At 45.5% G+C, this 21,219-nt stretch overlaps 1 protein-coding gene across 3 annotated transcripts in view; it reads right to left on the bottom strand.

The window, feature by feature from the left end:
• Positions 1-21,219, bottom strand: part of Arhgap10 (Rho GTPase activating protein 10) — a 285,111-nt gene continuing 263,892 nt past the window's right edge. For all 3 annotated transcript variants that reach the window (XM_020181364.2, XM_074041256.1, XM_074041255.1), the window contains 3 exons: positions 11,424-11,576; positions 9,688-9,779; positions 1-734 (listed from right to left, as the gene is read on the bottom strand). In XM_020181364.2, the coding sequence (XP_020036953.1) occupies positions 646-734; positions 9,688-9,779; positions 11,424-11,576 (334 nt within the window). In that variant the 3' untranslated portion in view covers positions 1-645. The remainder of the gene's footprint in view (positions 735-9,687; positions 9,780-11,423; positions 11,577-21,219) is intronic.

Here is a 21,219-nt window from a genome sequence, read left to right as displayed (position 1 = left end):
AAATAGTAAATTACATTTTATTTCATTTACAGAGAGACCTTGGGGCAAGAAGGTGGTGTTGGGCAAACAGCACACAGGTGAGGAGCACCGGGAAGCCTGTTATAAATACGCCAGTGTGCTCGGTGGAGGGGGAGTGAGTGTGGGGTCCCCAGGGTGGCTGGCCAGGCAGGAGCAGACTTAAAAATAGCTTCTCTCTGTATTCCCTGGGTTGGGGCCAACCCCCTGCACCCCATGGCCATGAAAGCCAGCACCCACCCTGCAAGTGCAATGCAGGAGAAGGTACAGTTCCCATCACGACCCAGCAGCAGGTACATGGGAAGAGAGAGGTCCTTCGTGGGTCTGGTGGTGTCGTCAGTGGGGTAGGGTAGGGCACTGGATGGCTGGCTTCCCCTCTCACTCTATAGGCTGGAAGATGAAAAAATCACTAATCCTGACGCTTGCCAAGTGAAAAGTCCATTCCGCTGATCCTGACGTTGTTCTCCTGGTACAAATCCACGTAGCTCTGTGCGATGAGTTCCAGCCCCTCCCCAGCCCTTCGGTGCTGGGCAGTGATCAGTAATTCCCAAGTGTGGATGTGGCATGTGGGTACCTCTCCCAGGCAGGTGTGTGGGCACCAGGGTCAGCGGGGGCCTCAGAGGCCGGGAGCTACAGCAGCTTGACGTAGTTCTGCGGAATCAGCCCTCGCTTGCCATTCAGAGTCCCTTCTAGCCAGCCAGGTTCTCTTGAGGTTTGTACTGAAAAGGAAGAGAAGTCACTTTTTAGCAGCATGTCTCCCCACCCCCCAGCTCTTGCCTCTCAGGTGTTCACAGTGCAGTTGTGTCCCCAAGACTCCACCATGGAGTGGCAGCATGAACGGAGCTCACCTATCTTCCTATAACAGACTCTAACTGGTCCCCTCCTTCTAATCCATTGCACACAGGGCTGCTCAGTGAACATTCTGGAACACAAGGCAGTGCACGTCATTCCCCAAGCTTCCTGATGATCTGTCCACAGCTCCAGCAGCCCCTCACGCTCTGCTAGCCAGTCCTCCATGTCAGCGGCAATGGATCATCACAGAGAAAACCAACCGGGACACCAGACCTTTGCCTGTGCCCTGTCTTCTGCTGGAAATACCTTCCCCACCTCTTCACCAGGGAATGCCTCCTCCACCAGGAGTCCTCCCTAACCTCACAGGCATCACCCAGGCACTGGCCTGAGCTCCTGAGGAAGGCCTGGGCACAGTGCTGGCATACTGAAGGTGTCCATAAATACTCATGATAGACACAAAAGAATGACCACAGGCTCAGCGAAGGGCACAGAGTCCAAGTCCTCATCACCAGGTTTTGAAAGCAAACACAGAAGCATTTAATAGACCTCAGTGAGGCCCAACCATGGCCAGGAGCAAGAGTGGCAGCCATGTGCCTCAAGGAACAGGGGTGCTGGTCCACAGAGCAATTCAGGAGCCCACTCTCAAATCTGCTTCTGTTCACACCCCACAAGAACTATTCTGGAACAAAAACCAAGTGTGCACTTGTGCACGCGCACACACACACACACACACACACACACACACACACCATCTCATGAAGCACGATTTACCCTCAGTTCTTCTATTATTTTGTGACTACAGACTACAATTCAGCGAACTGAATTCATGGCCACTAATGTGTAATAACCTCCAGTTTGGAAGGATCCAATTCTAATTGTTCTTTTCCAGTTGTTCTTCCTTTGGAAGAAGAAAGTCTATGTATATGCTAGCTGTCAGCATTACCTTCTGACATTTCCTTATATTCACCAAACTTCTGGCCTCAGAGCTTCTACGTAGTTGTTCCCTCAGTCTTGAACCTTCTTCTCACTCAGCCTGTGCCTCTGATATCAGCTGGGACGTCCCCTCCCCCACACACTCAAAACCCCATGAGGGGCCCCAGCCACACAGCCCACATGTCCTATGTGTGAGAAAGAACTGAGACTCTCCTGGTCTGGCTTACAACATGAGAGCATGTCACATACACGGAACATGGGCACACATGTTCCCCAGCACCTGGCACACTGCCAGACACACAGTTATTTGCGTAAGAAATGAATAAAGAAATGAGTCAAAGATGTGCTCTCCAGGTGACCTGACAAGAATCACTGTCTTCATACCCTCCAAGACCTCAACGAGGTTTTTTATTTTTTTTTTTCATTTTTCTTTTATTATTCATATGTGCATACAAGGCTTAGTTCATTTCTCCCCCCTGCTCCCACCCCCTCCCTTACCACCCACTCCGCCGCCCCCCCTCAATACCCAGCAGAAACTATTTTGCCCTTATTTCTAATTTTGTTGTAGAGAGAGTATAAGCAATAACAGGAAGGAACAAGGGTTTTTGCTGGTTGAGATAAGGATAGCTATACAGGGCATTGACTCACATTGATTTCCTGTGCGTGGGTGTTACCTTCTAGGTTAATTCTTTTTGATCTAACCTTTTCTCTAGTACCTGTTCCCCTTTTACTATTGGCCTCAGTTGCTTTAAGGTATCTGCTTTAGTTTCTCTGCGTTTCAACGAGGTTTTTTAAAAGCTTCATCCAATGCACACTTCTGATGGCAAAGCAGGCATCATGGGGAGAACTGGATTCTATGTAAAAAGGACCCTCGGGGATGTGACTATGTGGCCTCCTGAGCAGAACAGGACCAAGGCTGAAGCCAGAGGCCTAAAGGATACTCCTGGCCAATGCGGGTCAGCTGGTGCACCTGGAGATCCATTTAACTCTCAGGGATCTATGCAGAACCAACTTGCATGTGCTTGTTGTTTCTATACACACACATACACACACACACACACACACACAGACTCCGCATGAACAAAAGGCTGGCTAGAAGAGGAAGAAAGGTGACTTCCATGATGGTAATGAAAGGGAGGCTTGGCTGGAAAGTCCTCCACATCCCCATACATCACCTCCCAGGCCTCGCCTCTCTGAAAGGTCAAAGCCAGTAGGGAGAAAGATGTCACTGACTTACGAGGGGACCAACGAGACTTCTTGTAATCCTAAGAGCCTCAAAGTGGCCAATGACGGGCAGTGGGTGGGTAAGATGGAGAGTCTGGAACACAGCTGGGCATCCCAAATACCAGGTGTAGAGGCTTCAGATGAGGACCAAATGTCTCCCTCCCACTTGGGACATCAAACCCCAAGTCCTCATCCCAGGCTCCAGTCTACACTTAGTTATTCAACTGCTCCCTCTAACAGCAGTGTGATGGCTAATTTTATGTGTTAAGCTAGCTAAGCCATGGTGCCCGGGTATTTGGTCAAACATTATTCTAGATAATTCTGTGAAGATCTGGTTAATTATTCTGGATGTTTAGATGTGATCCACAGTTAAATCAGAAGACTGGGATGAGGCAGGCTTGGCTCTGTAATGCCTCTGGCCTCATCCAATTAGTTGAAGCTCTTAGGAAACAAAGACTGGGGAAATTCTGTCAGCCAATGGCTGCCCTTGAACTCCAACTACAGTCCTACCTTTAGCCTCCAATCTGCAGGTGTTGGAATTGCCAGCCCCACAATGCTTAACATCAGCCAATGAGCCCCTTCCTTTTCCCCCTCCCTCCCCAAACCTGTACCCTGTCACACTCCTATACCCTTTATGGGGAAAATGCTGACCTCCCAGGAAGTTTCAGGAGAAAAGGAGCACCTCATGTGGGGGAAGACTTTGACTCAAAAGACAGGAGCTAATGAAATGAGGTGGGTTTTACAGTCTGAGTTCGGGGCTCCTCACTGAGTGGGCAATGTGAGATGATTTACACAACCTCTCATAGCTGTGGTGATCATTTCTAAAACAGGCTCAATGACAGCTCACTAGGAGTTGCTGCAAAGATTAAAATGAGACCAACTTTGCCCTGGCTGGCCTTCCACTTGTGATCCTCCTGCCTCCACTTCCTGGGTACCTGGAATGACAGGCATGGTTGACCACGCCAGGATTAAAACAAGACAATTTACATCAAGTGTGATGGGAGCAACACATCATTTCCACGTCCTACCCAGGTAAGGAAGTAAATATATCATGTCAAAAGCCAAAGTTCCCCTATCCATCATCATTCATTCAACCTGGATCTCCATGGGATGAGGCCCTTTGGGCTCCCCATTTCAGTGCCTTCCTGCAACTTCTTGGGCCTGAACGCCATGCTCAGCAAACACTCCACAGAGGTGTAAAGACAAGGTCTTCATTTTTGCTGCATCACTACTTAATTTTCCTACTTAAAAGTTGAGTAGCATGTGAGTATGCTGCTGTACCAAATATGACTTTAATAAACACACCAGCCAGTAAGAATCACCCTAAATATCCACCTAGTGATAAACCAAAGCAATTTACATTTTTATGGCTGGGCTGGAAGGGCATTATAGATAAAACTGATGGGAGCAGAAACGCAGCAGGGCCTCTCAGCTTCTAAGCAGTACTGGCCAAATCACCTGTTGACGGCAGTGGTCTTGATGACCTTCTGTCTGAAAAGGTTCCAGGACTGCATGAGACTGAATCCAGGAGCTCCAAAATCCTTCTTTGAGAAAAGACTTTGCCCTTTCAGGACAACCCTTCCCGCAGCTGGTAGCTCAGCCTCTACCATTGGTAGGGTCGGTACAGGTCCAGAGCACCCAGGGAGTCACAGGGGACAGGAGGGCTCGAAGGGACCTGCATGGCATCACCTGCCCTCACCCAGGAGAAGGGGGTTATTTTTTAGTCATGCTACTTTCAAGGAAAATGCAGACACTGGCAGTATTTTTTAGCTGTCATTTAGGTCTCCAGTTGCTGTAGTCTAGTTTCAGGCCACAGGGCCTGGGGCTCCTAGGACACTTCCAGCCCCTGCCTCCTCAAGTTCCTGCCCCAGATGTTGCAGAGGCTTTCCTGAAAAAGTGAGTACAGAGAGGAGGTCCCAAGGCTTTCCACAGCTCACCTCTGAGAACTTACAAGTTCATTCACTAATGTACCACCTCAGGGCAGGGCCTATCATAGCAGGGGCCCAAAAGCAGGGCTCCAGAGGTGAGAATAAGAATGATCTGGAGAAGATGGGGGCAGGGGAGGAGGTCCTCCACAGAGAACTGTCTACTGATTGGCAGGGTGTCTGCTTTTCCATTTTTATGGGCAAGGGGTCATGGTGCTCTAAGTTTCTGCCATTCCCCCAAGGACCCTATTCTGTACACAGGTCTCCAGGTAAGCTCTATTAAAAAAAAAAAAAAGTATCTAAGAATCTTCCAATCTTCCTACTCTAGAACTCTAGAAGTTTCTCAGAAATGCAATCACATGATAGATGGCCCTTCAAGATTGGGCATGTCTTTAAGGTTCACCCTTGCTGTACATGTGTCAGAATTTCTTTCATTTGATGGCTGAATACTATTCCTTTGTGTGTATACACCACATTCTATTCATCCATGTATCTTCTTACACACATTGGGGTGTTTCCACTTTTAGAAACTACTTTTTGGGCTACTTTCCACCTTTTGGGCTATTGCGAACCCTGCTACTGTGAACATGGAGGTACAGATATCTGTTAGAACCCCAGCTTTCACTTCTTTTGAGTATATATCCAAAAATGGGTTGCTGGATCATCTAGTGATTCCATGATTAATTTTTTGAAGAGTCTCCATTCTGCCTTCCACAGTGGCTATGCCATTTTAATTCCCAACAGCAGTGCACAGGGTTCCCATCTCCCCACATCCTCACCAATTATCCTATCTTTATTTCTCTTTTACTAACAGCCATCCTAATGGGTGTGAAGTGGCAGCTCACTATGGTTTGCCACTTCATCCCAAGATTGCCCATCCCATAACAAAAGGGACCCTGGAGTTGTAACAATAATTTGCGAGAAGTTATCTCCAGCACAGAATCTAGACTCAAGATTTTTTGGCTTTGTTTTTAGCATAATATAAACGATGAAAGTGAAAATATTTAAGACATTGAGGCTTCATCAGAATACAATGAATGCCAGGAACCCATGTTCAATGTAGGAACTGCAACATGACGCCCATGGAGGTTTGGGTCAATGGGCACAGAACTTTTCCTGGCCCGGGAGATCAAATATTTGTTTCTCTTTCTCTTACCCCAGCTACGGTTAAAATACAAGTCCATATCCCAAATCATATACTATTTATTTTTACCTGTTTCTGAGCTTAACAAAGATCACATACTGTAGAGTTATCTGGCACTTGATTTTTTTTTCTGCGATCCCCTTTTTAGGAATATATCTAGAAATAAAATCACTGGGTTGTGAGGTCTATGTATGATCAACTTTCTACCATAACACCAAATTGTTTTTCAAGGATTATTCTGTGTATTTGAGACCTTTAAATTTTAATCACCAGAGGCTTTTAAGGATTAATCTGGGTCACTCCAACTCCCCAAGCAATGGAGACATAACGTCTCCATGTGCAAGCCAACACAGGACCTGGCCCGGCAGGAACCGTGCCTCACCAACGAGAGTGGGCTTGCTTCTGAGATCCAGCGCCCACAGCTAGGTAGCCCTTGGGAAGCAACCACTTCCCACCTGAGTAGAGTTTGGCAGCTGCAGGGCTATCAGTAAAATGTATTCCTGAGATACCCCAGGCCCAGAGAAAAGCAAGGAAGGTCCCTCTGGCAGTGACAGGAGCATCAGCTGCCCTGAGCTAATACAAATACAGTAGATTATGGAAGGCATTTCCCAGAACTACAGAAACAAATCTGCAGCCAAGAATCTGAAGTCATGACTTAAGTCCAGGCCCTGAGTGAGAGCAAAGAGCACAGAACAGTTCCAGAGCGGCCCCTTTCCCTTCCACACTCTGGTTTAGGGTTTCTCACCGTTGTGCATACCACAAACCATGTAACTATTGGTGGTGCAGCCAATGGGTCACTCTGACCTGGATTTTGTTTCCTCCAAAGGCCACTGAATGTCAGACACTAGTTTCCTTCATTGCACTGCAGGATCATGTGGAAATGCTGGAAGATTCCCAATGGATAAGTGACCACAGAAAAAATGTCTTGGGTGTTTTGGGGACACTAAGTGTCACTGGTCTGCAGAAAGGGAGTGTCTCTGGTGACATTCCTACAGGCTGAGCTGTAAATAGTGGCCACTTGGAGTACTGCCCAGCTCCACAGAAGCCAAGGTCATAGGATCAAGCATAGGACCTGCCTGTCTTGCTCCATGTCAGTCATCAAAAGGGAAGACCCCATAGTCATTCCAGGAAGGGCTTTGCCAGCCATGTTGTGAGCAAGCACAGGCTTTTAACTAGTTGAAAGACGATGAAGGTGCAAACACACAAAAGAATGCTCCCTGCTTATGGACCTTTGACTAACTTACAGTGGGTGCCCTTTAAGAACTGTCTCTAAGGAACAGCATGGGTCACAGTGCCAACTCTGAATGCCTTCTACTGAGCTCATGTGCACCACACGAAAGAATCAGGGAGGCAGCTGAGAGACACACAGCTCGCAGACAATGAGACGTTCGTGTATTTGGGTAGGGAGAAGGCAACAACACACCAATGAGGCATTTTTGGATTACAGAGCCTTGGGGGAGGGAAAGGCAATTACCAGCCAGCAAGTCTAGACAGAGCTGGACACCAGCGCCACAGGGCGCCTAGTCTCTAAGGGACATGACTTGGCTGAAAACAGCCATACTACCATGTGCCAGTGTGGTGTGACAGTCAGCCACATGCCCCACTAAAGTCTATGGGACACTCAGACCCTGTCTTCCTGCAGCGCCACGTGCCATCTGGGCAGACGTTCCTCCAGACTGCGGTGAAGAGCCTGATGCATACAGAACTTAAGGAACTTGTGCAGGCCACCAGAAAATGAAGAGGCAAAGTCTGATCTCAGACAAAGTCACTGCAGAGTTGATAATGCATGGCCACATGCTGTCACACTTCCTCCTTTAAAACCACATGGAGATGCCATCATTACGTGTGTGCACACATACACATAGGTATCTCTGTGCACATTCACACATGTGTGTGTTTTTCCCTCTCTCCTCCTTTTTAGGAAGACTCCTGCAAGTCATTGAGGGACTTTAAGGAAGCTGGAGAACTTGGGCCTCTTAGGGCAGCCACCTCCCAGCCTCTGCCTTTCATCTATGCTAGTAGACCAAGATTTGGTTTAGCCTCAGAAACATGGCTGTGTGACCAAAGGAGATGTCATGTGCTTGATGTGGTTCTCCTGAGCTAAATCCTTATGAGTGATGGGTTTACTGTGAGCATTTGACTCAGTTCTGACCACTGAGAAGTGAGGACAAGTGAAGCAAGTTCTGGAAAAGTTTCTCATTATTAAAGAGGAGCACAAGGATGAGATGTCACTTTTTGCAGGAGTCAAGTGTGAACTGGAACTGTGGTAGCCATCTTACCTCTACCAGGGACCATGGCCAGAGGCCCACGGCCACAGCTGAAACCGTCCAGTAGAGAGCTAGGAATACTTTGGTCTTTGATGACATATTTAATTACCAACCCTAGAGCACCCTGCTTCCACACTTAATATCCTGTAAGCCAACCCATGACTGATTTAGCCATCTGGGTCCATTTTTGTTACTTGCAGCCTAAGGCATCCTTTATGATGACCCTCTACCAAACTAATTATCTCACAAATAATACCACACAGGGGAGTTCAAAAGTGTATCACCATTTCTTGAATGGGTGAGTCTCACTACAACCATCTCAGGTTTTCCTTCTGCCGTCTGCTGGACCCACCTGTGACAGGCCTGAAGTAGGGTGGCAGGGTGACCACGGTCTCCTGACAATGCTGAATGGATGCATGACAGAGGAATCCTGCTTCACTTCAAGACCAAAAACTCCCCACAAAGTAATTCTGTTGTATATGGAGTGCTGTTGTTTGTTTTCTGATGCTACTGGGAATCTCTGGCTCTCAGAAGTGTGTACCACACACTTATAGAAATCTCTTCTACATGAAACAAGTCCTTTCTAAAAGAAAATCCCCAGCAAACGCTGCTTTGCTGACAACACACCATTATGCCCTGTGTTGACGTATTCCAGACTCCAAACATTCTAAGGCATCAGCCATTCCCACCCAAGCTTCCCTCTGCTCCCCCACAACTCTTGTGGGAAGCTCCACCCACACACCCCACATCACTGTTTCCACAGCAACCAATGAATTTCATAATGAGCGGGACTAGGGAGGGAAGAAATCAAGAGCGAGGGGAAGAAAACACATGCACTAAGCCACAGGAGCAATTTGTGAAATACTAAGCCAGGCATAGCTCCTAAAGGTCTGTGTGTGAATATTACACACTCAAAAGATCCCCACCGTGTTTCAATAGGCAGTCAATACCCACAAGTGAAGCTTCACACACACTGTTGACGTTGGCAAAGAGGAAAACATGGAGTGGTTAGGGGATAAGACTCAGAATGTTTTAAGCTTAGGGCTCTCCTCTAAGAATACAGATTTGTAAACCTGAAGCACTTAGGGGGCTTGCTTAGGGAATTTGGAGAACTGAAAAATCAAAGGGTGTGATTCAGAAATATTTCTTAACTCCAAGTGGTACTGACTTCTTTCCATCAGGAGAAATGACCTGGATGAAGAGAGCAAGCAAGGCAAAAGCAAAAACCATAGCCTAGCCACCAGCATAGCCCCTGGATCAGGCAAATAGGTCAGCTCTTCTTCTCTGAAGTTTCAGAGTGTGGTTGCAACCAGTGACAGCATGCTCCATCGAAGGTGTCCTGGGGTGACAGAACATATCCCACCACGAGGCTCCCAATGCCACTTACCATCCTCAAAAATTGCTCCAATTTCAAAAGATAATTCCGAGCTGTGTTCTGCCTCACAGGGATACACTGCTCGGGCCTTGCGGTTGATAAGGCTGCAGAGAGAACATGAAGGATTCCAATGAACACATGAATAACTGGGAGAGAGAAGTTTCATGGGCCTCCCGCTCCCATTCCCCAAACCTCATTTATGTCATCAGCAGGGAAACTCCTTCAGAAAAAGAAGTGAACAGGGTGTGAACCCCAGGCCAGGCCATAGCACTTGATTTCCAAGTGAGTGATGGGTTACCAAGGTGAAATGGTCCTCAGGGAGCCTCTCTGGGCAGCTGTCACTGAGCCACTTCAACTGGCTCTGCAACCTGCCTGGTGGGATGTCCTCTCCTATCGCTTAGCACCACTGGAAGCACAAGCCGTGTTTACCCAGTGAGCACTTTAGTTGTGTCGGGAAAGAGACCAGTGAATGAGACACTGGTCAGGAGGGGAGGCAAGTGGCCCACACATACCAACTGGGTCCTCAGTGAGTCACTGACCCAATCCATGTGCTGTGATCACCTCTCCCACAGCGCCCAGGAAGGGACTTGATCTTACTGGGGTCTTGTCTATTCAGACTTCCTAGCCCAAGAACGGTACACCAGGCTCATCTTCTCCCATGTGTCAAAACATCCTCGGTGCCCTCATGGGAGAAGGGCACACTGGGTAAGGATGGAAACTACCCTTCAGCCAGATCCAAACAGAGGCAGAAGGAAATGTCTCACGCTCTTCACTAAAGCAGGGGAACCCACTAATGCTAAGAACCACCTCAGCCCACACCCTGGCCAATGGGCTTGCCGAAGGCCAGCTCCTCTGTCTTCTACCGTATTGGTCATTAAGTGGCCACAGGAGGACCAGTTTGCCTTCCTCTAAAACAAAGAATGAGCCTTACATTCATGCATAAATCCTTTTTCCCAAGTAACTAGTTTCATAAATGAAAAACTGGCACCAAAGACAAGAGTAGGTTGAAGCAGGTCTCAAGAAGACACGTTTTTCTGAAGAATAAACAGTTGGCCCTACACATCGTGAGCTGTGCATCTGCAGATTCAACCAACCATGCATAGAAAATATGAAAAATAAAAACCCTGCATCTCTACTGTGCAACACTGTACAGGTTTCTTCTCTTGTCACTATTCCCTCAATAATACAGCAACTATTTATACAGCATTTACATTATATTAGATGTTATAAGTTATCTAGACTTGACTTAAAATATACAGAAGGAGGGGTATAGGTTATATGCAAATACTACATAGCTTTATGTAAGACTCTGGATGATTTGAGTGTAAGGGGTTCTGGAACAGTTCCAAGTGTATCAAGGGATGACTGTGGCACAGTCCCCCACCCAACACAAAGGTGTAAATGTTCTCTTTGGGCTTTATTTTTATTAGCATACATTAATTGTACATAGAGAGGGCTTTCACTGCAGTAATTTCATACATGCACAAAATGTACTTTGATCATATTCATCCCCTCTTTTACTTTTTTATCCCTCCTCCACTTTACTCCCCTCCCCTTTTAATTTTCTTGCAAAATTTTTTAAGTGGGTTTCATTAGGACTTTTTATTTTTTTAATATGTGGTGAGTTGTCCATCAAGTCCAGAATGTCAGGGGAACCTGGGCAAACCTTTTCTAGCAGTGAACACAGGTTTTATGGAGTCCCTCTGTGTGGCACTACCATATTCCTCAAGGTCCTCCAAACCACGCACCTTTCAGGCAGCTCGTCTACGATGGAGGCAGCAGGAGAGAAGGGGAAAGGTGGTGACCTGGGTGAAGGAGGGGTAACAGCTGGGTTGGAGCTTGGTGTGCTCGGAGACTGAAGATTAAGCCACTGGACCATAGATGGTCGGGTCTGGCTTAGCCTAAGGATGGAAGTTGGAAGGACAGGATTAATGATACAAAGGTCACAGGACACTAAATAAACAAGAACCCAATGCTAAATGGCCAAGGTGCCAGCTCCCATCTCTCCAGACCAACAGGGACAGTCCTCTGAACCCTTCCAGGGCTGTAACCCAAACCGTTCCAAAAGGAACCACAATCCCAAACTAGAGATACACTGTACTTTTCCAAATTTGTAGAAAATCCAATCTTGTCTATCCTAGTGTATCAGTTCATTAGTTAAGAGAACCAAATGCTCAAAATAGTGGCTTGGCCTTCTGCAACCCAGAGGCTCCTTGACTTACAATGAGGGGGTTACATTTTGATAAACCCATTTTCAGATGAAAATACTATACATTGAAAATGGATTTAATGCACCAAACCTCCAGAACAGCCTTGCTTAGCAAGACATTACATTGCAGAGTATCAGGGATTTCCCCTGGTGATCACATGGCTAACGGGGAGCTGGGGCTCTGCACTGCTTCCAGCATTGTGAGAGGAACATCCTTCACCACCACCTGGCCAAGAAATGACCAAAATTCAAAGGATAGCTCCTACAGAATGTGTATCACTTTCACACCTTCATAAAGCCCCAAAATCCTAAATTGAACCTCTGTAGGATGGGGACTGTCTGTAAAATTTCTTCTGTTTAGAAGAAAAGTCACAAAAATCTAGAGTCAAGCCAAAATGTTTTAGAGTTTAAAGCTTTTTCATCTGGTCACAGGTGTGCGGCAACACAGAAAACAAAACAAAACAACACTAGCAAGCAGGATTCCTCTAGAAAGGGCAAAAGACCAGAGATTAAGGAAGAGATCAACGAACAACAAAAGATCTTTGGTGACCTGAACATTCCTTCATATCTCCCAAGTTTAAAAAAGTTAACAAGGGCAGTGAACAGACTCCTAGAAGGATCTCTAAATGCATAAAAACGTGTGCTGTTCTTCGATTATCTCAGACCCGGCCTTGTGACTATGATATACCAAGTTTCCTTTATAACTAGTGCAGAAAGCATCTTGTTTCCTTCCTGGGCGTGCAAACCAGGGTGGCGTAAATGCTAGCCAAGCTCTCTACCACCAAGCTGCACCCCAACCCCTCAACTCAGTTATTTTCAATACACAAGTTTTCACCCCATGCTGTGCTCAGGCGTCCTTCCCCACAGACTCACTCTCTTCAACTTAAACCAGTTTTCTTGAGCAGCTTCCTTGTCCTCTCAAATTCCTGAGCACTGTGTCTTTGACTCTTGGCTTTATAGCAGAACACACACCACATTCTGTCCATTTTCACTTCAACATAGCTCCCTTTCTTTCACTTCCTCTTCCTCTCCAGAATACTCTCCTCTCACTGCTTCATGCCCGTGTTGCCAACATGGTCTGGCTAGCCCCTAACTCACAGTTCCAAGGTGTGAGACCAGATCTACCTCCCCAAGAGCAGGTGGACTCCTCCAACTGCCTGCTAGGGCACCCCTGCCCAGCAGCCTCCCTGTGGGTGCCAGCTCTGCTGCCTGGTGCGCCTATTCTCTACTCGTGACTCCCCCTCCTCCCAGGCTGCCCATTCTTCTTCCTGCTCAGGGGGCCAGGGAACTCCTAAGACCTGTCATCCTGATGAATAGGATATCAATGTTCTCTGATGGTACCAGCTATTTTTCCTGTGGCAAGATAAGGTCTTTAATTCTTTTCATAAATATCACCAAGCCAGGTAAAATATGAGGCACATGAAGTCTAACCCAACACCTGTGCAATCAATTTAGAAAATCTAAAATCAAAACTGGATTTCAAGTACTCAGGTACATGAAGTACTCAATTACTGAACTTGTAGATATTTCACAACACAGTAGGTTTCCTATGCTGTATCAGAAAAGGTGAGGGGGTCGCAATTCAAAACTTATTCTTCTTTGAAGAACTTGTTTATAATTCCCCTACCTGGCCACTCATTTGGGAGCCATAAAACCTATTTTACCCCAAGCCAAGAAGCCTATAAATCTCAAAGTAATCTGAATCACCAGTTACAAAAGTCACTCAATTCTTGAGAAGAAAAGAACCTTTAATGATGTCTTAGCAATTGGGAAGGGAAAGGTGAGAAAGGGAGGAGGGAAGTTCTGACAGAGAAGTTAAGAGCACAGTTAGCCACACAACTGCCATTTAATCTCCCAGCAATTATTCAAGGTGCTTGTTCCACACCCCCACCAACTCTATCTAGTCATAAATAGTTAAGAGATGAAATGATAGCCATCCATCTTTTTTTTTAACCAAAACATAAATCCTGTTTCATACTAGACAAAATTAAATGATTTTTGTCATTCCAACATTTCAAAAACAACACAACAAATAAGTACATATTCAGGAAAGATCAAGTGATAAATTCATATACCATCAAATTTAACTAACTAAATTTTATATATATTCAAGTATCCATAAATCAAATTTTCCCAATTCTGAAGCCATCCATCTTCTTAGAGGGAGGACAGCTACGGGGTGACAAATAATATGACTATACTTATAGAAGGATTATAGATTATATGGTTATTATCTACTTAATCCTCCCTTTTTGGAAAAAAAAAAAAACCCTCCGTTGGTTTTTTTGTTTATTTTTCTTCTTGGTGAAGGGAAAAAATATCCCTTTGCTTTGGGAAGTGAAGGGTAAGGGCCTGTCGCTTAGCTTGGTTTACTCCATCTTGTCCTAAATCAGGAACTCTAAATTAGCAATCCCAGTGCGAGGCCAAGTTCTTGAAGTTCACCTTTTGTGTTTGTTTTCAGTTGTTCAACACTTACATGCTGTGTGACCTCACACCGACTGGCTCACTGTGAGACCCTTTCAGATGCCTCATTCAGGTTTAAATTACTATGTTTGTGATCCTGGGATTTTTTTCCCCACAGTATCTGAGACAGTAAGATGCTATTTTAGACTTCAGAGCCCATGTGGGGACAAACTTCGTGAGCTGTGACATTCTTAAGATGTGGCCAAATGCAAATCTAGAAATGGCATCAATGGATTTGAGGCCTAAGTCGTGTGGAGAGCTGGAGAAGGAAGTCCTGTGTAGTCAACAAGGTTTGGGAACCAGTACAGCGGCTGTGTGGACACCAGCCACTTCAGTCTTGTCCTCTAGGAAAGTGTGTGGATGGGGGGAAAGTGGGTAGATATTCAGCTCATACAGCTGAGTCAATGCCTCTACAGACAGAGGCCAAAGGATGGTATGGTTCACAAGTGTCTCCCAGAGGCAAACTGTCCAACCTTTCTGAAAGTGAAAGAGTGTAGATGTGAGCATCATTATAAAAATCTCCTCCTCCTTTTCAGAATTTGATTAATTTTAGAATTGATTAATTTCTTTTTGTTATAGGGATCAAAATTTTTAAAAACTATTAATTCTTTAAAATGCCATACTTACATAGTCTCAAAAAGCAGTGTATAAAAAATATTAATCTTAAGGGAATTTCTGATACTCTCTTCCCCTTCAGTGGTTTAAAATACTTTGAAGGGACAGTTTGCTTCTTGTGTTGCCAGTTTTTCTCACCCTAGGCCCCAAGAGACCTGAGTCCTTAGCTATCCACGTATCTAATGAATTAGCCACTGTTCCTATCCATCTAGAATGTTTCTGTCCACATATCTGGTGGGTGACGGTTCTCCATGGGCCCCTCGTGTTTCTGCATGCATCACTAGTGGCACTGGCCACCTTTTTTCTGGACTGTCTTTTCAAGGATATTTGTAGGACAGCTGGTCTTGGAAGAGATAAATTGTCTTTACCCATGAGGAAAGATTTGAGTTTTCTAAAACTTGGGTTCTTCTATAATATTCCACAGACAGCTGTTAACTGAACCCTGCTGCATCATCCTGTGGGAAACTGGACTTGGGACAGGGGCAAGAAAACAACGATGATACTCTGGCTAATGTTACTGGTGTGGTTAACAGAGTCCTTTGGCTGTAGCTGGGAATCCCATGTCCTCTGAACGCATCATAAATCTCTGATCAGCTAACGTAGTAGCATGTAAGCAGGGTAAAATTTCATGCCCATCACAGTTCTTGACAGTATTATCTTAGGGAGACCCAAGAAAAGTTGGGTCATTTTTATGTGTTTTATGGTCATGACACCCCAGATGAGAAAGTCTGGGTCAAAGATCTAAACTGAGTAGGGGGTGGTAGCTCATGTCTGTCATCCTAGCTACATGGGAGGCAAAGATTCTGAGGATTACAGCTCAAGGTCGGCCCAGGCAAAAAGCTATCAAGACCCCACCTCAAACAATAGCTGGCCTTGGTAGTGTACCAATTATGCCATCCTCAAGGTGCAAGGCCAGCCTGGGCAAAAAAATCACAAGACCCTACCTAACACCAAAAAGATTGAGGGTATGACTTGATAAGTGCAAGACTCTGAATTCAAACCCTAGTACCACCAAAAAAAGAAAAAAAGAGATCAAAAATGACTGTTGATATCAGAATAAAAGGCTCAATTATATACTAAAGTATGCACGCACATGTACAATGAAACAAAGTTTGAGTGTCTTCTCTGCCACTTCTAAAATGGAAACTTTAAAAAAAAAAAAAACCTATTTTCTCCTTCTACTACCCCTTTAATGAAGGATTTCTGATTGGTAAGGCTGGTGTGAGCAGAAACCATAATTCTATTTAATGATGAGCTTCTGACCAGTCACAAAAAGTACCTAAGTGCCACAAGTTTCTTGAAAGCGAAGTTGTGGTTTATAAAAATGCAGAAAGAAGCCAGCCCTTCCTAAAAAGCTCAGAAACCACATTTACCAAAATGGGAACAAATTAAAGAGAACCACTGAAATCTGCTCACTACCTTCCCAATTTAACACTCTCAATTGAAAGATTCTTCGACAGGGCGGCTCTGTCATTTCCAGTACAGAGGAGCCAATGTCACCCCCTTCCTTTGAGGGGAACTGTGCCCTTCTCAAGGAAAGGGGACCAGTAGAAACAAGTCTGCCTCGATAAAAATGCAAAGAGTCCACATCACTAACTCAAAAGCGTGTCCTGAAAATACACATAGTGGGCATCTATCTGTATGGCTCTTCCTAAAGTAGCAAAGAAGCCTCCAGGAGTGGTGGGGTGCAGCAATGGAGGAGCTGGGGAGGACGATAGCAGGGGATAGAACCCACAGTTGTGTAAGTGATGAGGGAACTCTGCTATGAAAACAATCATCACTCTTACTTCAGAAAAACAGGCCTGCATTTTAGGAAAAGACCCTATAAGAAACAACAACAACAAAGAGAGAACACTTTATGGAGTTTCTTTTTATTGAATGTAACAAACCAGCAAATCCAGCTGCTTCAGATTCAAACTATGATCCAGCCTTCTCCATCACCAGACTGTGCTCCATGCTGGTGACATAAGACCAACATTTCAGAAAGGCAGGAGGGAGCTATAGCCTTCCACGTTAAAATGCAGCCCCAGCTGTCAGGATCCCCAAGGAACTCCCACATCTAACAAGCATTTCTTATGTTGCATGGATGGGTCAGTTTGGGGCAGTACTGGGGACACAAAGCCCAGTCCTAGGCTTTTGGAGCACTGCAAGCAATTTAAAATTCAAAGCAGCAGATCAGGAGAATGGTGTTGAGAAATGACTCTTCATTTGGAGGTAAATCCTCCAAATACCAAGATATTTGACTATGCCTATGCAATACCAGGATCAAATCAAAAGTTTGCACTGGAATGAAAGATTTTAAAACCTCATGTGCAAGGTTTCCAGACAGGAGCCAACACATTAGTGAAATGATCCTGGGAAAAGTACAGTGTAAGTCTAGAACAGCTATCCTGGGCAAAAATGTTTGAACATGTTAATAAAGACAGAAGGAAATATTGCAGATCTGAATATTGCGTGGAAATCTCTGTTTGAATAGATACCAGTGATTCCTCATGCACCAGCAAGGGAAGATTCCATAGCAAGCACAGTGTTTGGTTTGAAACAAGCACCTGGTGGGTGGGTGGGGGGAACATCAGGAAGGCTTTCTGGAGGAGGCAGTGAATCTGCTCAGCTGAGTGACCTTTGCTCACATGACCTTCACCTTTACACATCCAGGCTCATGAGGCACAACTGTACACTGCCTAGCCCTGTGCTGGACACAACTCAAGTATACTATTTCACTTATTCCCAACCTCCCCATCATTCCATGATGCAGCTAAAATGGCTGAATCTCTGAAAAGTGAGAGCAACTGACGCAAGGTCATGTGGACAGCAGCCCCTGTTTGGACAAAACAGCATGAATCACACACCCTCATGCCTTGAGTGGCTGGGACAGAAAGTGAGGAGAATAGCCAGAGACAGACTGAGTGTGACTATGTTCTAATAAAACTTTATTTGCAATGACAGGCGGCTGTGGGCCACAGTTAGACTGGATGGACCAGATGAGATTCGGTTTAGCAGAGGCAGAGGAGATGAAGGCAATGAGAATGGTAAATGTGAGAAGGTCCTGCTTCCCCTCCTCTGTCCACACTGACTTCGTGGCACAGGGCTTCCTGTGCTTGGAGCTGACATGCAAAACCACAGTGTGTACAGCAGGAAAGCCTCTTGAATTGCTCCCCACTGCCTCTCATTGTGAGAGCTGCCGGCCAACCCATCAAGCCAGCACGTAAAAGCAGTAACTTGTTCACCCTTGAAAAAAGAATATCTTTTGCAGGTGTGTGGGCAGGGAGGACAGGCACAGTCATACGTGACACTCAGTCCTCATCCTGGGGGACGCTGAGGCTCCTGTGTGTCTTTTCTCCTTTAACAAGAATGGACACCACGGTCTCACAATCTAACACCATTAAACTCACTCCCAGGACAAACATTCTTGGTTTGACTGTAAGAACTGTCATGGAATTACACCTGCGACCAATCTGCCACTTGGAAAGTGCTCCATGAGTCTCACTTTCCTTCCTTCCAGATGGGTGCTGGGGGATCAGGTAGGAGGTTGAACTTGAGTTTGCTGGCTGAAGAGAAGGAACTATATAGCTTCATTTCACGAAATGATGGGGCTTTAGAGATCCGAGGGTTGCAGTCTGGCAGGGTCACTGATAAGAATGCTTTCACCAGCTCAGTCCTTTGTATAAAATAGCTGCCACCTAACATGGCCAAGCATAGCTCAAAAGGGGCACAAAACTGCTCTGCTAAGAAAAACCCTGTGGTTACTTGCTGAACTGATTGATGGGTTACCTGTTGTGACAGGTGAGCCACCAATCCTGCTCAGAATGACTTACAATTTGGCCAGGTTCCAGGGGGATTCCTCACACCTGGGCCACATGTGCGCCTATTCTCAGAGATTCCCACACACAAAGGATGGCAGAAGAGGTCAAGCTGAGTCCTCCAGTGATAGTTAAAAACACCACTACTTCAGGTGGACATCCAGGGCTTCTCCAAGGCTACAAAGGTGATCTCCTTGAGCTGTTTAGTGAGAAGATTACGAAACTGATGAACCAGGAAGTTGGAGTCAAGTTAAACTAAGAAGATCAAATTAGGTTCTTAGGGGGAAAGGAAAATCCTAGCAGGTGGCTGCCTAGCGCTCTCAGGGGAGAGGTAACTGGGTTTTATTACATGTGATATCTTGAAACCTCACAACACTCCAGAGGGGTGGATGTTATTATTCCCCTTTTATGGATAATCTTATTAAGCCTTGGCTTGCCTAAATAACTAACATAAAGTCTCCAAGGTTTTAAGAAACAGAATAAGGATGCAAAACCAGGCTTGTCTAACTGTGAAATCAAGGCTTTGCCAGGCTAAACAGTCATACTTACAGAGAAAGCTCACGAGGCCCCTGCCTCGTGATATATGGAGGTCCAGCCAACCAATTCATGAACAGGAAACAATAAATTCTAGCAATGCTATCAAGTTAGAAAATCTTTACTTCTACAACAAAACCACAAATTAAGACAAGACTAATGCAAGAATTATTTTTGGCATCTTGAGCAGTAAAAAGGCTAGAAAATTCAGATATGTGTCTTTATTAGTCAGTTTTTCATTAGGGGGTTTCAAACTAACGGGTGACCAACATTCTGGATTACAACTAAAACCTCCAGATTTCAGAACAGCACAGCAAAGGAAGACATGAGTTAGGCCACACCCCAACGCCAAGTACACAATGCAAATAGCAAATCGACTCTGGCAAGCTTCAACGAATGGGAATCAAAGGGCCTATGGATGCTGGGCAGGTGGAACAGCACAGTTTCTACAAAGCATTGGGAAAAAATCAAGGAACACTCAAGGCAAAAGTTGTATCCTCAAAATGACTGTGTCTAGACACTTATGGCCGATGGCCACATATAAGGGCCCCATGATTAGCTTCCAGAGCTTTGGTGAAGCCGAAGGGAGAAAACCAAATGTCATATTCCTCATAAAAAGATTTTGGACGCTGCTCTATTGCAACGATCAAAATCCAAGTTCCTCAGCCATACTGGAGGAACAGGATGGCCTCTTCCCCAAATCTCAGCCAAGGTATTAGTTAATTTGAATATGCAGCAATAACATTCAAGTGTTTATTTCCCACAGATAACTACAAACCACAGCCACATGGCTTTATGTTGGGTCAGGATTCCCTACACTTGTCATACTGTTTTAGAATCAAGATGGTGTGTGTGTTTGCCTACAATTTGAACTATGGATTCATAGGCGCTAGACAAGTTCAATCTGTACAGAAAAACAAGTCTAAGGGAACCATAAGTCATGGAGCAGAAAGGTCAAAGGTCAAACTGCACCTGTGTCCCCAAACAGTGACGTGGCTTGCACCAATTTTTCTATGTCTTCTGTGCTTCAGTTTCCCTACCTTCAAAATGAAGATGGGTTCACCCTACTGGATTTAAACATTCAGATGAACTCTTGCTAAAACAAAGTCTCATGGCCCACAGTATCTAAGAAATGCAAAAAGGTAACCATCTAATCAAACCTTCTCCACAGACTCACACCATCAGCCTGTGCTGATGCACAAGGTTCTGCCCCTCTGATCCCACCAGCCCTCCAAGAGGTGCAGAAGCAGCTAACCGCTGAGTACAATGCCAAAGCTTGCTGGGAAACAAGCCAAACTGCTCCCCTGCTCCCTTGACCCCATTCTTCCTTAGGTGTGTCCCATCTTAGCCCTTAGACCTCTGAGTTCACTTAGTGGCCCTGCTGCTCACTGCCGTTGGGGAGCAGGCCCTACACCCCTTCCATGCCACACTGGTCATCCCACCCCTTTCCCAGTGTGCACTGGCTCTGCTGGAGATATTGGTCCTTGGAATCCAGCACTTTCTGTAACTAGGGCCCGCTTAGGGGTCCGCACAGGAGAGTTGCTAAGTTTCTTAAGAAATGTTTTCCTACCAGCCAATAAAGATGACAGAAATTCTTGTGATGGGCCATCCTCTCCTGTCTCTAAGTTTACATAGTTTCCTTGTCCTGATTGATTACAAAAGCAATATGTGTTTTAGTTGTGAGCAAAAAAGCAGATATGCAAAAAAAAAAAAAGAAGAAATATTTTCTTTTGAAATAATCGCCAGAATATTATGGCAAAAGTATTAGGACACCAACTTGTACGGTGAACCAACTACCCTGGCCCAAGAGGGATTGCCAGTGGTGAGATCAAGGAGTGGGCAGATGGGGCTGGGAGTGGAGTTCAGGGGTACAGCAAGCATGTGGCCAGCACTCCAGAGGTTCTGGCTCCACCCTCAGCACCA

This window comes from Castor canadensis, chromosome 9, assembly GCF_047511655.1.
Source record: "Castor canadensis chromosome 9, mCasCan1.hap1v2, whole genome shotgun sequence".
NCBI lineage: Eukaryota > Metazoa > Chordata > Mammalia > Rodentia > Castoridae > Castor > Castor canadensis.
The sequence above is the reverse complement of the archived record's forward strand: the minus strand, read 5'-3'. Positions and strand labels throughout refer to the sequence as shown.